A 19,490-nucleotide genomic window follows, 5' to 3' on the forward strand; every position below is an offset into this window, starting at 1 on the left:
AAGACATAATTCCAGTTAGTTTCCAGGAAGACAGACAGGTAATAATGATTTCACTGATGCAAGGAAGTTTTTGTTTTTATTTTTAAAAAATGTTATCTGTCAAACACTCGTAGCCCTTAAAGGCCTATCAGTTCCAAAATGACTGAAACAGCAGTGGCCTCTATTGTGAGCAGCCTGACTACTGTCAATCTTTTAAAGAAACACAGAGTGATATTACTATCTCTTTTTCTCGCAAATGTGATGTTAATTTTGTATGTCAACTTGACTGGTCATTTGGTCAATGACATGCAAGACTTTCTGGCTTTGTCTGTGAGTGTGTTTCTGGATGAAATTAACAGTTGGATCAGCAGAGTGAATGAAGGAGATTGCCCTCACTAATGTGGGTGGTGGGTGGGCCTCCTCCAATCAGTTGAAGCCTGAGTAGAACAAAAATGCTGAATAAGAGGTAGCTCTTCCTGCCTGACTGCCTTCAGCCTGGGATGTTTGTTTTTTCCTGCCTTCAGACTCAAACTGAAACATGGACTCTTCCTGGGTCTTGAGCGTGTGGGTCTTTGATTTGGGCTACACCATCGGCTCTCCTGGGTCTCTTGCCTACTGATTCACCATCAATCTTGGGACTTGTCTTTTAATCATGTGAAATAATTCTTTATAATACATCTCTTTATATATATATATAAATATATATATTATATATATAAATATAATATATATATAAATATATATAATATATATAAATATATATAATATATATAAATATATATATAATATATATAATATATATATAAATATATATATAATATATATATAATATATATATAAATATATATATAATATATATATAAATATATATAATATATATATAAATATATATAAATATATATATAATATATATATAATATATATAAATATATATAATATATATATAAATATATATATATAATATATATGTATAAAACTATCTGTGTACCATGCATACACATTCTCATTGGTTCTGTTTCTCTGGAGAACACTGGCTAATAGTCTGACTTTGACTAAAACCTGATAATTTAGACAGTAGCCCTAACAGCTTCCATAGTATCTCATAAATTATCTCCAATTCAGTTAATATTCTGACAGTTAGACTTCCAATACAACCATATTGTGAAAATTATTGCTCTAAGAATAGCTCTTTCATCCATTCATGCCACAAATACTTACTGAGTGCCAACATGCTGGACAGAGTTCTAGGCTCCAGAGAGACAGCAGCCAACAAAACAGGCAAAAATCTCTGCCCTTATGAAGCTTGTATTCGAGTGATTGATGGGGGGAGATAAATGATTAACAAAATAAATTATGAAATGTATTGAATATTAAATGGTGATAAGTATGATTAAGACACATAAAGCAGGGGAAAGAGATAGGGATGGATTGTAATTTTAAAGAAAATGGTCAGGGAAGAATTTTAAATAAATTTTAAATAAAATGGTCAGGGAAGAATTTACTAAGATGTTCTTCGAATAAAGATCTGAAGAAGGTAAGAAACTAAACCACACAGACATCTGAAGGAAGATCTTTCTGGGCAGAAGGAACAATGAGCATGGGAATTCAAGGGACACCAAAGAGGTCAGCAGGGCTGGAGAGGAGTAATGGCGAGGATGAGAAAGAGGAGACAAAGCCAGAGAAGTGATGGAGCAGGGGCAGATCATGTGGGGCCCGGAGATGGAAGAATACTGAGCAGAAGAATGAGGAGGTCTTGTATATGTTTTAAAGGAATCGCTGTATGTGTTTGAGATCACATGAAAGCAGAGAGACCAGTTAGGAGGCTCCTGCAATAATCTAGATGAGATTGTGGTTTAGACTAGGTGTAAAGTGGAAACACCCAGGCAGGACTGGCTACATAATTCATGGGTTCTACTGCAAAATGAAAAAGCAGGTTCCATTGTTCAAAAATTATCAAGAATGTTTTTTTTTTTTGAGATAGTCATGCTCTATCACCCAGTCTGGAGTGCAGTGGAACGATCTCTGCTCACTGCAACCTCTACCTCCTGGTTTCAAGTGATTCTTGTGCCTCAGCCTGCCAAGTAGCTGGGACTCCAGGCATGAGCCACCATGCCCAGCTAATTTTTGTATTTTTAGCAGACACACGGTTCCACCATGTTGGCCAGGCTGGTCTGGAACTCCTGGCCTCAAGTGATCTGCCTGCCTTGGCCTCTCAAAGTGCTGCGACTACAGCTGTAAGCCACCATGCCCAGCCAATTATCAAGAATTTTTAAGCCAGGCGTGATGGTGTGCATCTGTAACCCCAACATTTTGGGAGGCCAAAGTGGGAAGACTGCTTGAGGCCCAGAATTCAAGATCAGCCTGGGCAACATAGCAAGGGTCTGCATCTACAAAAAAAGTTTTTAAATTAGCCAGGCATGGTGGTACACTCCCTGTTGTCCCAGTTACCTGGGAGACAAGTAGACGGGAGGATTGCTTGAGCCCAAAAGTTTGAGGCTGCAGTGAGCTATGATTGTGCCAGTAAACTCCAGCCTGGGTGACAGAGAAAGACTTTATCCCCCGACCCCGCAAAGAAAAGGAAGAAGAAGAGTTTTTAAATGGCGCAGCCCTGGAATCCACAAGGAGGAGGTTCAGTATTCTCTCCTGAGCGTGAAGTTGGTTCTTGGCGTTGCTTCACTGCAACTGCTATTTGCCATTGATGATTGTTCTTCTCTTCCTCTGAGAGAGTAAGAGGGAGAGGATGCATGCAGTCTGAGTGGTTTCTCTTAAAATAAATAAATAAATAATAAATAAAATGGTGCAACCACTATGGAAAACAATATAGCAGTTCTTTAAGACTTAAAAATAGAATTGCCCCTCCCCCTCCCCCTCTCCCTCTCCCTCTCCCCAGGGTCTCCCTCTCCCTCTCTTTCCACGGTCTCCCTCTGATGCCGAGCCGAAGCTGGACGGTACTGCTGCCATCTCAGCTCACTGCAACCTCCCTGCCTGATTCTCCTGCCTCAGCCTGCCGAGTGCCTGCGATTGCAGGCGCGCGCCGCCACGCCTGACTGGTTTTCGTATTTTTTTGGTGGAGACGGGGTTTCGCTGTGTCGGCGGGGCTGGTCTCCAGCTCCTAACCGCGAGTGATCTGCCAGCCTCGGCCTCCCGAGGTGCCGGGATTGCAGACGGAGTCTCGTTAACTCAGTGCTCAATGGCGCCCAGGCTGGAGTGCAGTGGCGTGATCTCGGCTCGCTACAACCACCTCCCAGCCGCCTGCCTTGGCCTCCCAAAGTGCCGAGATTGCAGCCTCTGCCCGGCCGCTACGCCGTCTGGGAAGTGAGGAGCGTCTCTGCCTGGCCACCCATCGTCTGGGATGTGAGGAGCCCCTCTGCCTGGCTGCCCAGTCTGGAAAGTGAGGAGCGTCTCTGCCCGGCCGCCATCCCATCTAGGAAGTGAGGAGCGTCTCTTCCTGGCCGCCATCACATCCTGGAAGTGAGGAGCGTCTCTGCCCGGCCGCCCATCGTCTGAGATGTGGGGAGCACCTCTGCCCTGCCGCCCCGTCCAGGATGTGAGGAGCGTCTCTGCCCGGCCGCCCCGTCTGAGAAGTGAGGAGACCCTCTGCCTGGCAACCGCCCCATCTGAGAAGTGAGGAGCCCCTCCGCCCAGCAGCCGCCCCATCTGGGAAGTGAGGAGCGTCTCCGCCTGGCAGCCACCTCGTCCGGGAGGGAGGTGGGGGGGTCAGCCCCCCGCCCGGCCAGCCGCCCCGTCCGGGAGGGAGGTGGGGGGGTCAGCCCCCCGCCAGGCCAGCCGCCCTGTCCGGGAGGTGAGGGGTGCCTCTGCCCGGCCGCCCCTACGGGGAAGTGAGGAGCCCCTCTGCCCGGCCAGCCGCTCTGTCCGGGAGGGAGGTGGGGGGTCAGCCCCCCGCCCGGCCAGCCACCCTGTCCAGGATGGAGGTGGGGGGGTTAGCCCCCCGCCTGGCCAGCCACCCCGTCCGGGAGGTGAGGGGCGCCTCTGCCCGGCCGCCCCTACTGGGAAGTGAGGAGCCCCTCTGCCCGGTCAGCTGCTCCATCCGGGAGGGAGGTGGGGGGGTCAGCCCCCCGCCTGGCCAGCCACCCCATCCGGGAGGGAGGTGGGGGGGTTAGCCCCCCGCCTGGCCAGCCGCCCCATCTGGGAGGTGAGGGGCGCCTCTGCCCGGCCGCCCCTACTGGGAAGTGAGGAGCCCCTCTGCCCGGCCAGCCGCCCCGTCCGGGAGGGAGGTGGGGGGATCAGCCCCCCGCCCGGCCAGCTGCCCTGTCCGGGAGGTGAGGGGCGCCTCTGCCAGGCCGCCCCTACTGGGAAGTGAGGAGCCCCCCCGCCCGGCCAGCTGCCCCATCCGGGAGGGAGATGGGGGGTCAGCCCCCCGCCCGGCCAGCCGCCCCGTCCGGGAGGGAGGTGGGGGGGTCAGCCCCCCGCCCGGCCAGCCGCCCCGTCCGGGAGGGAGGTGGGGGGGTCAGCCCCCCGCCAGGCCAGCCGCCCCGTCCGGGAGGTGAGGGGTGCCTCTGCCCGGCCGCCCCTACGGGGAAGTGAGGAGCCCCTCTGCCCGGCCAGCCACCCTGTCCAGGATGGAGGTGGGGGGGTTAGCCCCCCGCCTGGCCAGCCGCCCCGTCCGGGAGGTGAGGGGCGCCTCTGCCCGGCCGCCCCTACTGGGAAGTGAGGAGCCCCTCTGCCCGGTCAGCTGCTCCATCCGGGAGGGAGGTGGGGGGGTCAGCCCCCCGCCTGGCCAGCCGCCCCATCCGGGAGGGAGGTGGGGGGGTTAGCCCCCCGCCTGGCCAGCCGCCCCATCCGGGAGGTGAGGGGCGCCTCTGCCCGGCCGCCCCTACTGGGAAGTGAGGAGCCCCTCTGCCCGGCCAGCCGCCCCGTCCGGGAGGGAGGTGGGGGGATCAGCCCCCCACCCGGCCAGCTGCCTTGTCCGGGAGGTGAGGGGCGCCTCTGCCAGGCCGCCCCTACTGGGAAGTGAGGAGCCCCTCTGCCCGGCCAGCCACTCCGTCCGGGAGGGAGGTGGGGGGGTCAGCCCCCCGCCTGGCCAGCCGCCCCATCCGGGAGGGAGGTGGGGGGGTTAGCCCCCCGCCTGGCCAGCCGCCCCGTCCGGGAGGTGAGGGGCGCATCTGCCCGGCCGCCCCTACTGGGAAGTGAGGAGCCCCTCTGCCCAGCCAGCCGCCCCGTCCGGGAGGGAGGTGAGGGGGTCAGCCCCCCGCCCGGCCAGCCGCCCCGTCCGGGAGGGAGGTGGGGGTATCAGCCCCCCGTCCGGCCAGCCGCCCTGTCCGGGAGGTGAGGGGCGCCTCTGCCCGGCCGCCCCTACTGGGAAGTGAGGAGCCCCCCCGCCCGGCCAGCCGCCCCATCTGGGAGGGAGATGGGGGGTCAGCCCCCCGCCCGGCCAGCCGCCCCGTCCGGGAGGGAGGTGGGGGGTCCCCCCCCCGCCTGGCCAGCCGCCCCATCCTGGAGGTGAGGGGCGCCTCTGCCCGGCCGCCCCTACTGGGAAGTGAGGAGCCCCTCTGCCCGGCCAGCCGCCCCGTCCAGGAGGGAGGTGGGGGGGTCAGCCCCCTGCCCGGCCAGCCGCCCCATCCGGGAGGTGAGGGGCGCCTCTGCCCGGCCGCCCCTACTGGGAAGTGAGGAGCCCCTCTGCCCGGCCAGCCGCCCCGTCCAGGAGGGAGGTGGGGGGTTCAGCCCCCTGCCCGGCCAGCCGCCCCGTCCGGGAGGTGAGGGGCGCCTCTGCCCGGCCGCCCCTACTGGGAAGTGAGGAGCCCCTCTGCCCGGCCACCACCCCGTCTGGGAGGTGTACCCAACAGCTCATTGAGAACGGGCCATGATGACAATGGCGGTTTTGTGGAATGGAAAGGGGGGAAAGGTGGGGAAAAGATTGAGAAATCGGATGGTTGCCGTGTCTGTGTAGAAAGAGGTAGACATGGGAGACTTTTCATTTTGTTCTGTACTAAGAAAAATTCTTCTGCCTTGGGATCCTGTTGATCTGTGACCTTACCCCCAAACCTGTGCTCTCTGAAACATGTGCTGTATCCACTCAGGGTTGAATGGATTAAGGGCGGTGCAAGATGTGCTTTGTTAAACAGATGCTTGAAGGCAGCATGCTCGTTAAGAGTCATCACCACTCCCTAATCTCAAGTACCCAGGGACACAAACACTGTGGAAGGCCGCAGGGCCCTCTGCCTAGGAAAACCAGAGACCTTTGTTCACTTGTTTATCTGCTGACCTTCCCTCCACTATTGTCCTATGACCCTGCCAAATCCCCCTCTGTGAGAAACACCCAAGAATGATCAATAAAAAAATAAATAAATAAAATTAAAAAAAAAAAAAAAAAAGAATTGCCATATGATCGAGCAATCCCACTTCTGGGTATAGAAACTTGAAAAGATTTGACAGCAGGGCCCTGAAGAGGTGTGTATACCCCATGTTCATAGCATCATTCATAATAGCCAAAAAGCAGAAGCAATCCAAGTGTCCATCAACAGATGAATTTTTTTAATGGGGTCTATATACATACAAGCACATATTATTCCACCTTAAAAGGAAGAAAATTCCAATACATGCTAAAACATAGATAAACCTTGGGGACACTTGCTAGGTGGAATAAACCAGCCACAAAAAGATGAATATTGTATGAGTCCACTTATATGAGGTATCTACAGCCAAGTTCAAATTCACAAAAATGGAAGGGAGAATGATGGTTGCCAGGGGCTGAAGGGAAGGTGACACGGGGCAGTTGTTTAATGGCTACAGAGTTTTGGTTTTGCAAGGATAAAAAAAGATGAGACTGGGTGCACAACTATGTGGATATACTTAACACTACTGAACTGTACACTTAAAAATGGTTACGATAGTAAATGTTATGTTATATGTATTTTACCACACTCCAATTTTTTTAAATTATTAATAATTTCAAGACAGCAACAGCAGAGCACTAAACCAAGCACAGAGCCCGGTGCAACTGCTCAGGTCACACACACATGAAGCTGGCTGGTATCCAGGAGATTTTTGAAATTAAAGTCAATAGCATGTGCTGAGTAATTAAACATAAGGTAGGAGAGAGGCAATAGTCAAGACCGCACTAGGGGCTGGGCACGGTAGCTCATGCCTGTAATCTCAGCACTTTGGGAGGTCGAGGTGGATGGATCACTTGAACCCAGGAGTTCGAGACCAGCCTGGGCAACATGGTGAAACCCCTATCTCTACAAAAAATGGAAAAATTAGCTGGGCGTGGTTGTACCCCTGCAGTCCCAGCTACTCGGGAGGCTGAGGCACAAGAATCGATTGAATTCGGAAGATGGAGGTTGCAGTGAGCCGAGATCACACCACTACACTCCAGCCTGGTGGCAACGGAGTAAGACTCTGTCTCCAAAACAACAACAACAACAAAGATGGCACTAGGGTTTTGACCTGGAAGAGTGATATTGCAACTGAGATGAAGGTAAGACGAAGTTGACTGTTGTAGGAGCAGCATGGGGTGAGGGGTGGAAATGATGTTAAGTTTGGGGTATTTATTAGATATCCAAGTTGGAAGCTAGTTGGGAGTTGAATGACTCTGGAGTTCAGGGGAGGGTGAACTCAAGAGTTGATAATTTATAACATTAAAAGCCATGAGACTGGATGAGGCCACCAAGAAAATGTGAAGAGAAGAAAATATGAAGAGGTGAGAAGGAAGGACTAGAGAGATAAAAGGAAAAATAGGAGAGTATAGTGTTTTGAAGGCCAAGGAAGAATGTGTTTCAAAGAGGAGGGAGAATCAGCTGAGCCAAGTGCTGCGAGGGCAAGCAAAATGAGGGCTGGAAATGCCGATGGGATTGCACCTTATGGAGGCCATGGGTGATCTTCACAAGAGTGGTTTCAGGGGAGTGCTGAGGGTAAATGAGATGGGGGCTCAAGGGAATGGAGAAGAGAAATTGGAGCTGGCAAGTGTGGATAATCCTTTCAATGAGTTTTGCTCTACACTGAAAGGGATGTGGAGTCAAGAAAGGGTATTTTTAGGTTGGGAAAAATAACAGCATGTTTGTAAGCTGATGGAAAGAACCAGGAGAGAAAGAAAACCTGATGATACATAGGGGAGAATTGCTGATGTGCCACGACTGAGAAGGCAAGAGGGGATGAGATTTAGTGCACACGTGGAGGGGTTGGCATCCACTCTGAGAACAGACAGTTCACCTGAAACAGCAGAAAAAGTGAAATGCATGGACATGAGTAGGTGGGTAGATGTGGTGGGAGGTCCCAGACGTTCTATCTTTATTGACTCTGTCATCTCAGTGAAAGAGAAATCAAGATGATCAACTGAAAGTCGAAAAAAGGAAGCATTCGTATTTGAGGAGAGAAGGGTATGAAATAATTGTCTAGAAGAGTGAGAGAATGAATGAAGGAAATATGGTACAATTACATATTTACCCACATATAAAGTAATACTGATATTATCATCATCACCAGCTCTTGTATCCCTCAACCTCCTCATCAACAGATATTTCATCACAAAATTTGGTTTCGGTGACATACTTCAAATGTATTTTGAAATATCCTTATTACATGATGCTTTTTAAATATTAATAAAATATTTTATATCATTTCAGTACTTTTGATGTTCCAAACTCATACATTTTCCAGTAAAATTGAACAAAGACATTGGTTTAAAATTGCCTACTGACCACAAGATGAATATGGTTCTACCTGTTATTTGAAGCCTGATGGTGTGGCAGAGTGATTTTCCAGGCCTTACCTCAGCTACAAAGTTCTCAGTGTGTTGCCACTGGTGACGGGGATAATCTCATGATTAGATAAGACCCTCTTAGTCAGGGTCACCCAGACTATGGCCTCTTACTGACAACACTCAACCCAATTCAGTGCCCCATCTCACTTTCCACCACTGAGTGATTGCCTAATTTGGCATCTCAAACAGAACTACTGCAAGGACATACAGCCAAGAAAAAGAAAAATCATGTTTTGCTTTACTCACTAGTGTATCCTCTGGCACTGTGCACAGAGCAGGCACTCAAATTTGTTAAACGGCTAGCACTTTCTAGACATAGTAAAAGTGACAAGCAAAGGACCAAAGTTATGTCTGAAAATAACAGGGTAGTGGTAGCTACTTCCCCCAACTTTTTGATGGTACTGGCAACCCCTGAACACTACAGTTATATGGCAGATAACTAATATTAATAACTAGAGTCAGACGTAAATAGGGTGATCTCTCCACTCTCCAGTCAAAATGCCTTCCTCCTTGCTTGCTTTATGAATGTTCTGATGCTGCTATTATCAAGACTTAAATCCTCTTCACTGGCAAGCCAACCGTTACTGTCCAATTCTCATTAAGGATTCATGTGATTTACTGGCATAATGAAAAACACACTCTCATGGATGAACTAGAAATTGCTAAGATGTAATGTAGTACACTGGCCCCAGTGAATGTAGTAGTAGTAAATATGCCTTGACCTGCTTTCTTTTGGCTACAATAAACACGAGGCACATAATCACAAACTGTCAGTCATACATCTAGTTTACAGCTGTCACCTGCAAATAAAATTGTCTTCATTTCATTCAGGTTCTTGTACTCTTTTGAAAAGTGCACACTCAAGAAAATATTTTGATACTTTAGCTGAACCTCAACTTATGAAAAAAGGCCAATGTGCCAGAGGTACATTTTGAGTAAAGGATTCCCTGCTTAACAAAAGTACTTAATGTAGAGTTTCTTTAAATAGTGACTTCCTTTAAAGCAGCAAACTTCAAGCTTTTCTGTCGTTAGTGCTACTCATCTGAAGTTTCAAAACGTAATATTAAGGATTTGTCTTTGCACCAGAGATGGCCACCTCCTCCAAAATGGCCAGTGGCTACAGGGAAAAATGTGAATAATCTCTAATGTACTTTTTGGGCTTTTATCATGGACTGGTTAAAAAAAAAGCCTTGTCCCCTAAAAGCATTTATGTTGGTTTGCAGAAAAACAATTAGCAGCTAAAGTAACTACTATAACTAGAACTATATATTAGAAGCAACTTCCAGTTGACCCTACATAATGGTCATAACCAACAACAGCTATTATGTGCTGGGCATTGTTTTAACTGCCTTCCTCTATGAGGTAGAGTAACTGAGATAGCTGTTAGACTTTTCTCCATTTTATAACTGAACTTAGGCAGTTTATGTAGACACTTAGAAGGCAAAGCATTCTGAACTGCCATAAATGAATACAAAACTATGATTCTGAGTATAAAAATGTGACTATGCATATTTCAGTCCATTGAAATCAATGTCACTAACTTAGGTATATGAATGCACATATTCAAGACATGAGTCTTGAAAGCATGCTCTATTTAGTCTGCTTTCAACTGACAATTTCCTACCAATGTTAAGAACAGTTCTTGCTTTCTCATACAGTGTGTGCTTTTGTTCTTTTCCATCTCTTGTTCCCTCTACCTGGAATGTCCTTCCTCCTTCCTCTACCTATTGAAATTGTACTCACCCTTCAAAGCACAGCTCAAAATGCAAGTCGTTTTTTTTTTTTTTTTAAAAAAAAATGCAAGTCCTTTCTGATGCATTTTCCTTTACTGGTCTATTTATCACTACCAAGTGTAAAAGCATTTTGGAAGAGATTTACCAAGTGGACTGGAAATATTGGTAAAAGATTGACCAAGTGGACTAGAAATGAGGGAGGAAAGGCATTTTCCCAGCAAAGGGCACAGGCAGGAAATAGCCACGTTGTTTACAGGAAACCCCAAATGGTTAGGTTGCAAAGTACTTTGCTGGATTGAAAAGGAAACTAGATGGGCTAGTTTAAATTTTATCTTTTAAGTGATGGTGAACTACAAAGGGATGTTAAGGGGAAGAAAAAATTCTTAATAAACTGTTAGGAAAAAGAAAAACAACACTGTGAAAACGTGGACTGGACTGGAGATGACTGGAGTCCATTGCAGTAATCAGCACAAGAGGTACTAAGGCCTGCAGGCAACCCACAGGTTTTTGAAAGGGAATACCCAAGAGGAATTAGAGGTACTAGCAACATGTTTTGCTGGCTGAGTGAATATGGATGATGGTGCTGGAGGGACAGCCCAGGGGGGCTCTCAGTTTTCTGGTTTGGGTTATGACGAACGTTTTGGCAATGCTAATCTTCTGGGCAGGAAATACTATAGGAGGAGGTCTGGCGGTAAAGAGTGAAATGAGCTTTTTGGGACATGTTGACCTGAGTGGCTGATGGGACACTCAAGAGAATTGAGTATGCAGTTGGAAAAGATCTAGAACTCAGACATACAGATAAAAATACTGGAGTCATTAGCCTATTAATGCTATTTGAAACTGTGGGATTAGATGAGGCTGATTAGGCATGAGAAGACGGCCAAATATGGAAGTTTAGTAAACCAATGTCAAAGAGGCATACCCAGGAAGAAAAGTCAGTGAAAGACATGGAACTAAAAAGGGTCAGATGTAGGAGGGCCGGTCATAGAATAATTTTTTTTAAAAAGTATCAAATGCAACAGAGTGATATGGTAAGACATGAAACTAAGAAGTCAACATGAGCTTTGCTCAGGAGTACCCTTCATGATCTCAGTGAAAACAGTGCTATGGTGGGGGCAGAAGGGTGAGGAAAAGTAGAAAGTTTAAAGAAGGGAGGAGGGCTTATCACTCTTTCAGACAGAAACTGTAACCCTTATTTCAAAGACCTGATAGTAACTAGAGAAAGACAGAAGTTCAAGGGAAATCTTTATTATTGTTGCTTTTTCCATTTGTGGGTTTGCTTTGTTTTTTAAACAGTAAGATTCAGGGCAATTTCAGATTCTGTATTAGGAGCTATGGAAAGAAAGTGCTTCGAGACTTATCAACGTAGGGTATAACTGGCGGTTCAGGGTCTGAGACATGTTGGGAGTGCTTAGATCAATAACAGATATCTGGCTTTCGATTGTCTTTATCTCTTTGTAGAAATTTCCTCATAGTACATAATGCACATTTTTCAGAAACAAATGAATACAAAAACCATATTAGTTCATGATATTTATTACTGGGGTTGTTTACAGAAAAGTCTTTTATCCACTGTTAACTTAGGCATAAGAATAATTATCTTGTGTGACTTCATTTTAGAACTTTTACTTTTTAAAAAATCATAAAACGGTCTGTATCTGAGAAGATACTAATATCAATGCTTTAAAAAGTGAGAGGAGTTGAAGAGGGGGCTTTCGTTCATCCCTCAGTAGCTGCGACCAAATAAGGTGTAGTACTTGGCAGGGTTCTTGCCACAGACACATTTGGCTCCAGGCTGCAGTTCACAGAGTGGTTTGAAGGGGATGCAAAGGCTTTTAGCTCCCATGGATGGAGCACCAGGTTCAAGATCTTGATCCCTGAAATTAATAACAAATAAGAATTCCACTCATTTATGCTGCAAATTGCTATTCCTTTCCATTGCAATATTTCAAAAGTTTTGTCAGTTAATTAGGTTTACCTAGCAGTGGTCTTTTTGATCCAGTCCTCACAGTCAATTTCCCCACAGAATGGAATCTGAACAATCTAATTAAGAAAAGGAAAAGTAATCAGTATTTATAACTCCTTCAATTCTATTCTGCAGAAGGATCATTTGAGTTCTATATAAAACTGGCAAGCAAAAAGGATAGGTCTCCCAACCTTTTTTCAGGCTATGATACCTCTGCAAACCTACTAGGAACTTTGCTCAGTTATAAAAGATAGGAAAGAATGTTTTTCCACTATCCAAAACCCACGCTCACAGCACATCAAGACACAACAAAGACATCTTTGCAGTACCCTCAAATCTCCCATAAACTGGCTAAAACACAGTGGCTGAAAAGAAGTTGAACTCCACTTACATCTCCCTCATTTCAAACCTGGACTACACCCTGCTCTACCTATCTAAATAGTTATCAGGAGGAGAAAAGGAATATCAAAAATAGCAAACTGATTTTTAATGTGTTGTTAACAGTAACAATTAACAATCACGCAAATTTCACTTTATGCCACAATGTTCCTAACATGTTATATAGGTAAGTGGATCATTTTTAAAGTCCTAAAATCATTTTGTGTAAGGAAAAAAAAAAAAAAAACCTTTCAATTTTTCATTCTTAGACTACATAAAACAAAGGCCAAATCAAGATACTTAGGATTTTATTTTAATTTTGAAATTTGCCATGTGTTTGAAAATCTCTAGCTCTGGGTTTTCTTTTAATAAATTGTGGATGTTAGACTAGACAAGCACTAAAAAAAAATTTTTTTTTTTGAGACACAGTCTTACTCTGTCACCCAGGATGGAGTACAGTGGCACAATCTTGGCTCATTGCAACCTCCGCCTCTTGGGTTCAAGCAATTCTCGTGCCCCGGCTTCCTAGTGTAGCTGGAATTACAGGCGTGTGCCACCATGCCCAGCTAATTTGTGTAATTTTAGTAGAGACGGGGTTTCGCCACGTTGGCCAGGCTGGTCTCAAACTCCTGGCCTCAAGCAGTCCACCCACCTCGGCCTCCCAAAGTGCTGGGATTACAGGTGTGAGCCACCGGGCCCAGCCAGCAAGTATTAAAATTTCTCCCAGTTGTGAATGCTAATTTTTAAAGCATGTCTACTTCAAAATGAGGTTTGTCTTCAATAACAATTATGTAGTAGCCCTATAAAATATTCCTGGAGAGTTAATGGGGGGGAATAGCAAAGTTGTGAATAATCTCCACATATTAGAAATACAGTGTAAAGCGGCTGAAAATCTAGACATCTATGAAGGTGGAGACCCAAGAGACACTGGCAGTAACAGCAACATGCTTCCAGCTTCTTCAGCAGCTTCTCATCAACTGCTCTCAGCCACACAAGATCATAAATTAGACTGAAAGAAAAAACACAGTGCTACAGATGGCTACCCACTGTCTAGCCTTCTATTAAAAGTAGGAAGTTAGAGGCCAGGCGCAGTGGCTCACGCCTGTAATCCCAGCACTTTGGGAGGCCACGGCAGGTGGGTCACCTGAGGTCAGAGTTTAAGACCAGCCTGGCCAAAATGGCAAAACCCCATCTCTACTAAAAATACAAAAATTAGCTGTGTGTCATGGCAGGCGCCTGTAATCCCAGCCACGTGGAAGGCTGAGGCAGGAGAATCACTTGAACTCGGGAGGCAGAGGTTGCAGTGAGCCAAGATCACGGCACTGTACTCCAGCCTGGGCAACAAAGCAAGACCCTGTACCACAAAAAAAAAAAAAAAAAAAAAAGCAGGAAGTTTGAGTCAAGTGAAAAATTACAGAACCCAGAAAGGTGAAAAATTACAAAAGCAATAACCCAATAAGGATAGAAGGCTAAATACTGAAGAATTATAGATCTAAAGAGGATTTTGATATTATCTATTTTGTACTGATTTTACAGAATAGTAAAATGAAAGCCAGAGAGATTAATTTTCCCAGCTCAAGAAATAAGAGACGTATTAATACGTTATGACCATAAAAATTAAAGCTTTACATAAATTCATGCTCATTCTCAGCATGAATTTAAAACACAAAAAAAGATAGAGAGGAAAATGCATTAAACCTAGTCAGAAGAGTGATCTAAATTCTGTATAGTTTGGGGTATTCATTTAAGACACTGGCCCATGGTTTTCTCACTTGTAACCTGAGGACACAGGATTGGTTGTATATTCAAACATGTATACCAGAATGCTAAAGTCCATAAGTGATTCATTCCAATAATTAAATAACTTTGCAAATCTGAAATTCTTCTTTATGAAACTTTAAAGTTTCAGCTCGAAACAACTGCATATACCCAATATATAAAATCAATTAAATCTTAAAGAGCCATTAACTACCTAATTAGGAAAGCCTATAGAGTTCTAAGGAGCCAGGTAGCCCCTCATTATGAAAAACAGGCTTAGAATAAGCAACACTTTTCTTCTCATTATTCAGAAAGTTCAATCAATTGAGAGCTGAGTATGTACAGTCAGGGAATGGAAAGAAACTGACTTTTCACCTTGTTTTAGGCAGCCACATATGACAGCTCTAAAGCTAGAACAATGGTTACTTTAGGAACTTACAAGAAACTGAAATAACACAGATTTTCAATAAAGAAATAAGGAGACATACAGAATTAATGTTCTTTAGAAAGTAGCATATCAAGCATGGGAAAAAAAAACTTACGTAATCAGTTCACAAGTATTACCCCCAGAATGGTATAATGTAATGCTTTAGAAAAGCTAGTAGAAAACAAAGACTATATATACATATATATACACACACACTATATTTATATATGACATATATAAATATAAAACAGACTATATATTTAGATTATATATTTATACATATATATAAATGTTGAGTAATGTACTATCTTTTAATGTGATTGGTTTAAAAAGGTATTAATACCATGCATAAATTCAATGAGCCTCAAAATACAATTTACTGAAATATTCTTATACTGAAAAGTTTTCCAAACTCTCTGACCTTTCCAGAATCTAGTATCTTCTGAAAGTCTTCCATTGTATTAGCCACAACCATATGAGTCTTAAGGTCTTCAGAAGCCCTACCAAACAAAATTAGAAAACAATACATAATTGTTCTCACAAATATGACAAAGTTTTATGAAACACATAAGCACAATTTAATGAAAAAACAACCTGGGAGTCAGAAGGACTCAATTTGAATCTCAAGTCTATCACTCATAGTGACCATCAGTATATCAGAGTTACCTTATCATTGCACTATTGTGAGCCTTAAATGCATGGGAAATGTGTTAAGCACACAACAGGTGATCATAACTTCTGTTACTGCTGTTAAATCTCTAATGACCAACATTCTTTTCCTGGCATTAACACATTACCTATGGGAGTCTATGTTATTTTTTAAACCTCCCTGGTCTTAAATATTTCCAGATTCAGAGGAATATATATATATATATATATATATATATATCTTATATCAATATATAAGTGCCCTTATATAAGATGCAGGCATTACCCTCTCCCAAACTGCACCTCCATCCTCAGTGGTAGTGGGCCTTCCTCTCTGCTTTCTGCTCCAGGTAGGCAGAGAAAGAAAACAGGGTGCCACGCTAAGCCACTAATCTTCTGGTGCCTCTGCCTTGACTGCCTTGAGATCTGTGATTCTAAATGACTCTCTCCATAGGTGAGGGCGGCCCTAAGGCCTTCCTCTATCCCTCATTCCCAACCCCAGTCAGGAGGTTCTCAGCCTTGGCTATATTATAATCCCCTGGGGGAGCTTTTAACAGTACAGTTTCCAGGCCCTCTCCAGTCCAATTAAATTAGTATCTCTAGGAAGGCACTGGTATTTACTAAAACTTCCCAGGTGCTGCCAATGTGTACCCAGCAGATGACAGTCAATGCCTGAAGCCCTCACATTTATATCTCATAAAAGCCTAGATCTAAATTAACTCAAATTAGTCCAGGGGACAGAAACTTCATTGTTGAAAACCTAGTAGGAAGCAGGTGGCACTTAGAAAAATAACCATAATACAAGTAAAAAACCCAGAGAGTGGCAAATTAAGTAGCAAGGGGGTTCAGAGGGAGGGAACAATTGCTTCCAATTGGGGCAACCCCAAAAATTCCTTGGTAAAGATCTCAAAGGTGGTGGAAGATCTGGAGAGAGAGACATAAGCAATTTTAAGAAACTACCTTGTGAAAAGGGTGACCTGGATGTCTTCCAAAATAGCTTGAAGTTTAGTCTCTGCCTCATTTTCAGCAACTGTCAGCTTTTCTCCAGTATCTCGTCTGACGGCTACAAACTGACAGCTCTTCATATCACGTGGCCCAACTTCAAGTCTAATGGGAACTCCCTATAAGATAAAAGAGGCAGTTAAAATGATATATGAATGTCTCCAGTTGAATATACAGATGTAATTCATGGCTTTATCTACAATAAATTATAAAAAACCCAAAAAACAAAGGCAAAGCCAAAAAAAAACAAGAGGAAAAAAAAAACAGGTAATACTGCTGAGATACTGTAGAAACCTATTCCAGTAAGAAGGCATAAACCTAAAAAAACAATCTACTGCCCCACAAGTTCTTCATGGAGAAACAGAGTAGTTTCTAGATCAGCATTCCCAACTTTTCTCACAAAATAGCATCCAGAAAACGTATTTGCATAGGAATGGGGTTAAACGAAGACTTTTTGAGGCTACAAGCCACTGAGGGGATCAGTAACATGACACATTTTTGACTCATTCCTGATACAGTGGTATTCTCTGGTTGAAAAGTCCTCATTCTGGGTACTCTTATCTTTAGCATGCATTATGATCACCTGGAAGAATTGTTAAAGCACAGATTTTGGGGTCCTGCCTCCAGAGTCTTTTATTAGAGTAGGTTGGGGATGCGACCTGAGAATTTGTTTTTTTGCTTGTTTGAAGACAGAGTCTCACTGTTGACCAGACTGGAGTGCAGTGGCATGATCTTGGCTCACTACAACCTCCGCCTCCCAAGATCAATTGATTCTCATGCCTCAGCCTCCCGAGTAGCTGGGATTACAGGCACCTACCACCATGCCTGGCTAATTTTTGTATTTTTAGTAGACATGGGGTTTCACCATGTTGACCAGGCTGGTGTCGAACACCTGGCCTCAACTGATCTGCCCGCCTCAGCCTCTCAAATTGCTGGGATTATAGACGTGAGCCACCGTACTTGGCCAAGAGTTTGTATTTCTAACAAGTTTCCAAGTGATGCTGACACTGCTGGTCCTAGGACCACAGTTTAAGAACCACTCCCCTATACTCTTTGGTTTTTCCAAAGCAACTTAAGGACAGACTATATGCAAGTTTATGACTTGGGAATGTTCAATCTTGTGAATGTGTATCCCGTAAGGGGATCAAAATCCTTAAGGCTTAGGGAAACACCACATTTTTAGGGCCCAGAACCTTATCTGATAAATAGTAGATTTTAAGTAATTTTTTTGAATGAATAATCCTCTAAAATTAACTTGGGATTTTCCTGAGTTACATGCTTCCATATACAATTTAGATGATGGGTGGTCACCCCAAAACTGCCATAGGAAAAATTTTAAATATTACTCTAGAAGTCCTTATTTACCCCTAGGGAAGACTTATTTTACAAAATGATATTAAAAAAAAAACCACAATGGAACCAACTGTTGTATGCTAAATATTACATTATTTTATTGCTTTAGTTATTTATCCAATGTGTTATACTGGATGTATTACATGCATTTGTAAGATACAGTGCTAAGTGCAATGAGATTTACAAGATGAATAAGAAATACATCTTGTCCTCAAGAAGCTTCATGCTTTGTAGGGTAAATAAGGCACACATATAAACAACAAAAATTAATACAGAAAGTCAGCAGTGAGAGAATATTCCTCAGCTGGAAGAGAGAAGAAAAGTTACTGGAGAAGGTAAAAATTAATAAGTAAATTATTCATCCGAATTAAAAAACATTCTATAAAAAACTGACCTATAGTTACAAAAATGCCTATGTCATAAATGACAATGAAAATCTGAGGAACTACTTCTGATTAAAGAAAACTAAAAGGACATGACAGCAAAATGCAATAGGACTGGATCCTACACTGAAAAAGGAGAGGGCCACTGGTAGCCCACAGCAGGGTGTCTGAACCTGAGTCAGGCAAGAGGGCATCTGCACATGAGAACAGCTTTGTATAGGGTGACAGAGCCCACGAGGGATAAGGAGCCCATTCACGCAGAGGAGGGGGTGGCAATGGCAACGAGAGATTGGTGGCATACAGGGTGACTAATCTAATAAATTTATGTACTAAGGTTAATTTGAGCTAGGTTTTTCATTGTCAGAAAAGGGAATTACAAGCACAAAATGGAGAAAAACTAGAATGCATCCTGTGGTGGTTTTTGTTGTTGTTGTTTTTCTTGAGATGGAGTTTCGCTCTTGTCACCCAGGCAGGAGTGCAATGGTGCAATCTGGGCTCACTGCAACCTCCGCCTCCCAGGTTCAAGTGATTCTCCTGCCTCAGCCTCCTGAGTAGCTGGGAATACAGGCACCCACCACAAAGCCCATCTATTTTTCTATTTTTAGCAGAGACAGGGTTTCACCATGTTGGACAGGCTGGTGGTGAAATCCTGACCTCAGATGATCCACCTGCCTCAGCCTCCCAAGGTGCTGGGATTATAGGCATGAGCCACCACGCCAGGTCCACCCTGTGGTTTTTTATTGCAATTTAAAGTACGGATATAAACTCTTGGTTTTCAACATACATAAATAGATACGGAAATATGGTGGTAAAAGTGTACACGTATCTGTATGTGTGTATGGATATCTACATATATATACATATTCAGTAGCTCCATCTACTGAGAAGGCCCGGGAGAAGTGATAGCTCAAAAGCAATGAGCATACCCAGCACTAAATACCATTCTCCACTCAAAAGAACCAGAGCTTCTTAGAGATATGGCTAATTCCTGGGCCAGGGTAGAAAAAGTACAAGATAAGCCTACAACATCTTGTGCCAAACAGCAAGGAAGTGCTTAAAGAATGATGGAGAATGCCAAAAGGACACAAAACCAGCTTTAAGGGATCCTAATGGTCAAGCCGGAGACACTTTGAGCATCAAAACA

General features: G+C 44.5%; 1 protein-coding gene and 1 non-coding gene across 3 annotated transcripts in view; one reads left to right on the forward strand and one right to left on the reverse strand.

The window, feature by feature from the left end:
- The first annotated feature begins 2,525 nt into the window (after positions 1 to 2,525).
- Positions 2,526 to 2,739, forward strand: LOC115932065 (small nucleolar RNA U3). The gene has a single exon (XR_010132910.1). It is a non-coding gene; the product is annotated as a small nucleolar RNA U3 (small nucleolar RNA).
- A 9,212-nt stretch (positions 2,740 to 11,951) lies between these two features.
- Positions 11,952 to 19,490, reverse strand: part of EPRS1 (glutamyl-prolyl-tRNA synthetase 1) — a 78,658-nt gene continuing 71,119 nt past the window's right edge. For both annotated transcript variants that reach the window (XM_019030661.4, XM_019030660.4), the window contains 4 exons: positions 16,569 to 16,729; positions 15,382 to 15,460; positions 12,410 to 12,474; positions 11,952 to 12,308 (listed from right to left, as the gene is read on the reverse strand). In XM_019030661.4, coding sequence (XP_018886206.4) covers positions 12,158 to 12,308; positions 12,410 to 12,474; positions 15,382 to 15,460; positions 16,569 to 16,729 — 456 coding nt within the window. In that variant the 3' untranslated portion in view covers positions 11,952 to 12,157. The remainder of the gene's footprint in view (positions 12,309 to 12,409; positions 12,475 to 15,381; positions 15,461 to 16,568; positions 16,730 to 19,490) is intronic.

Source organism: Gorilla gorilla, chromosome 1 (genome assembly GCF_029281585.2).
Source record: "Gorilla gorilla gorilla isolate KB3781 chromosome 1, NHGRI_mGorGor1-v2.1_pri, whole genome shotgun sequence".
Classification (NCBI taxonomy): Eukaryota; Metazoa; Chordata; class Mammalia; order Primates; family Hominidae; genus Gorilla; species Gorilla gorilla.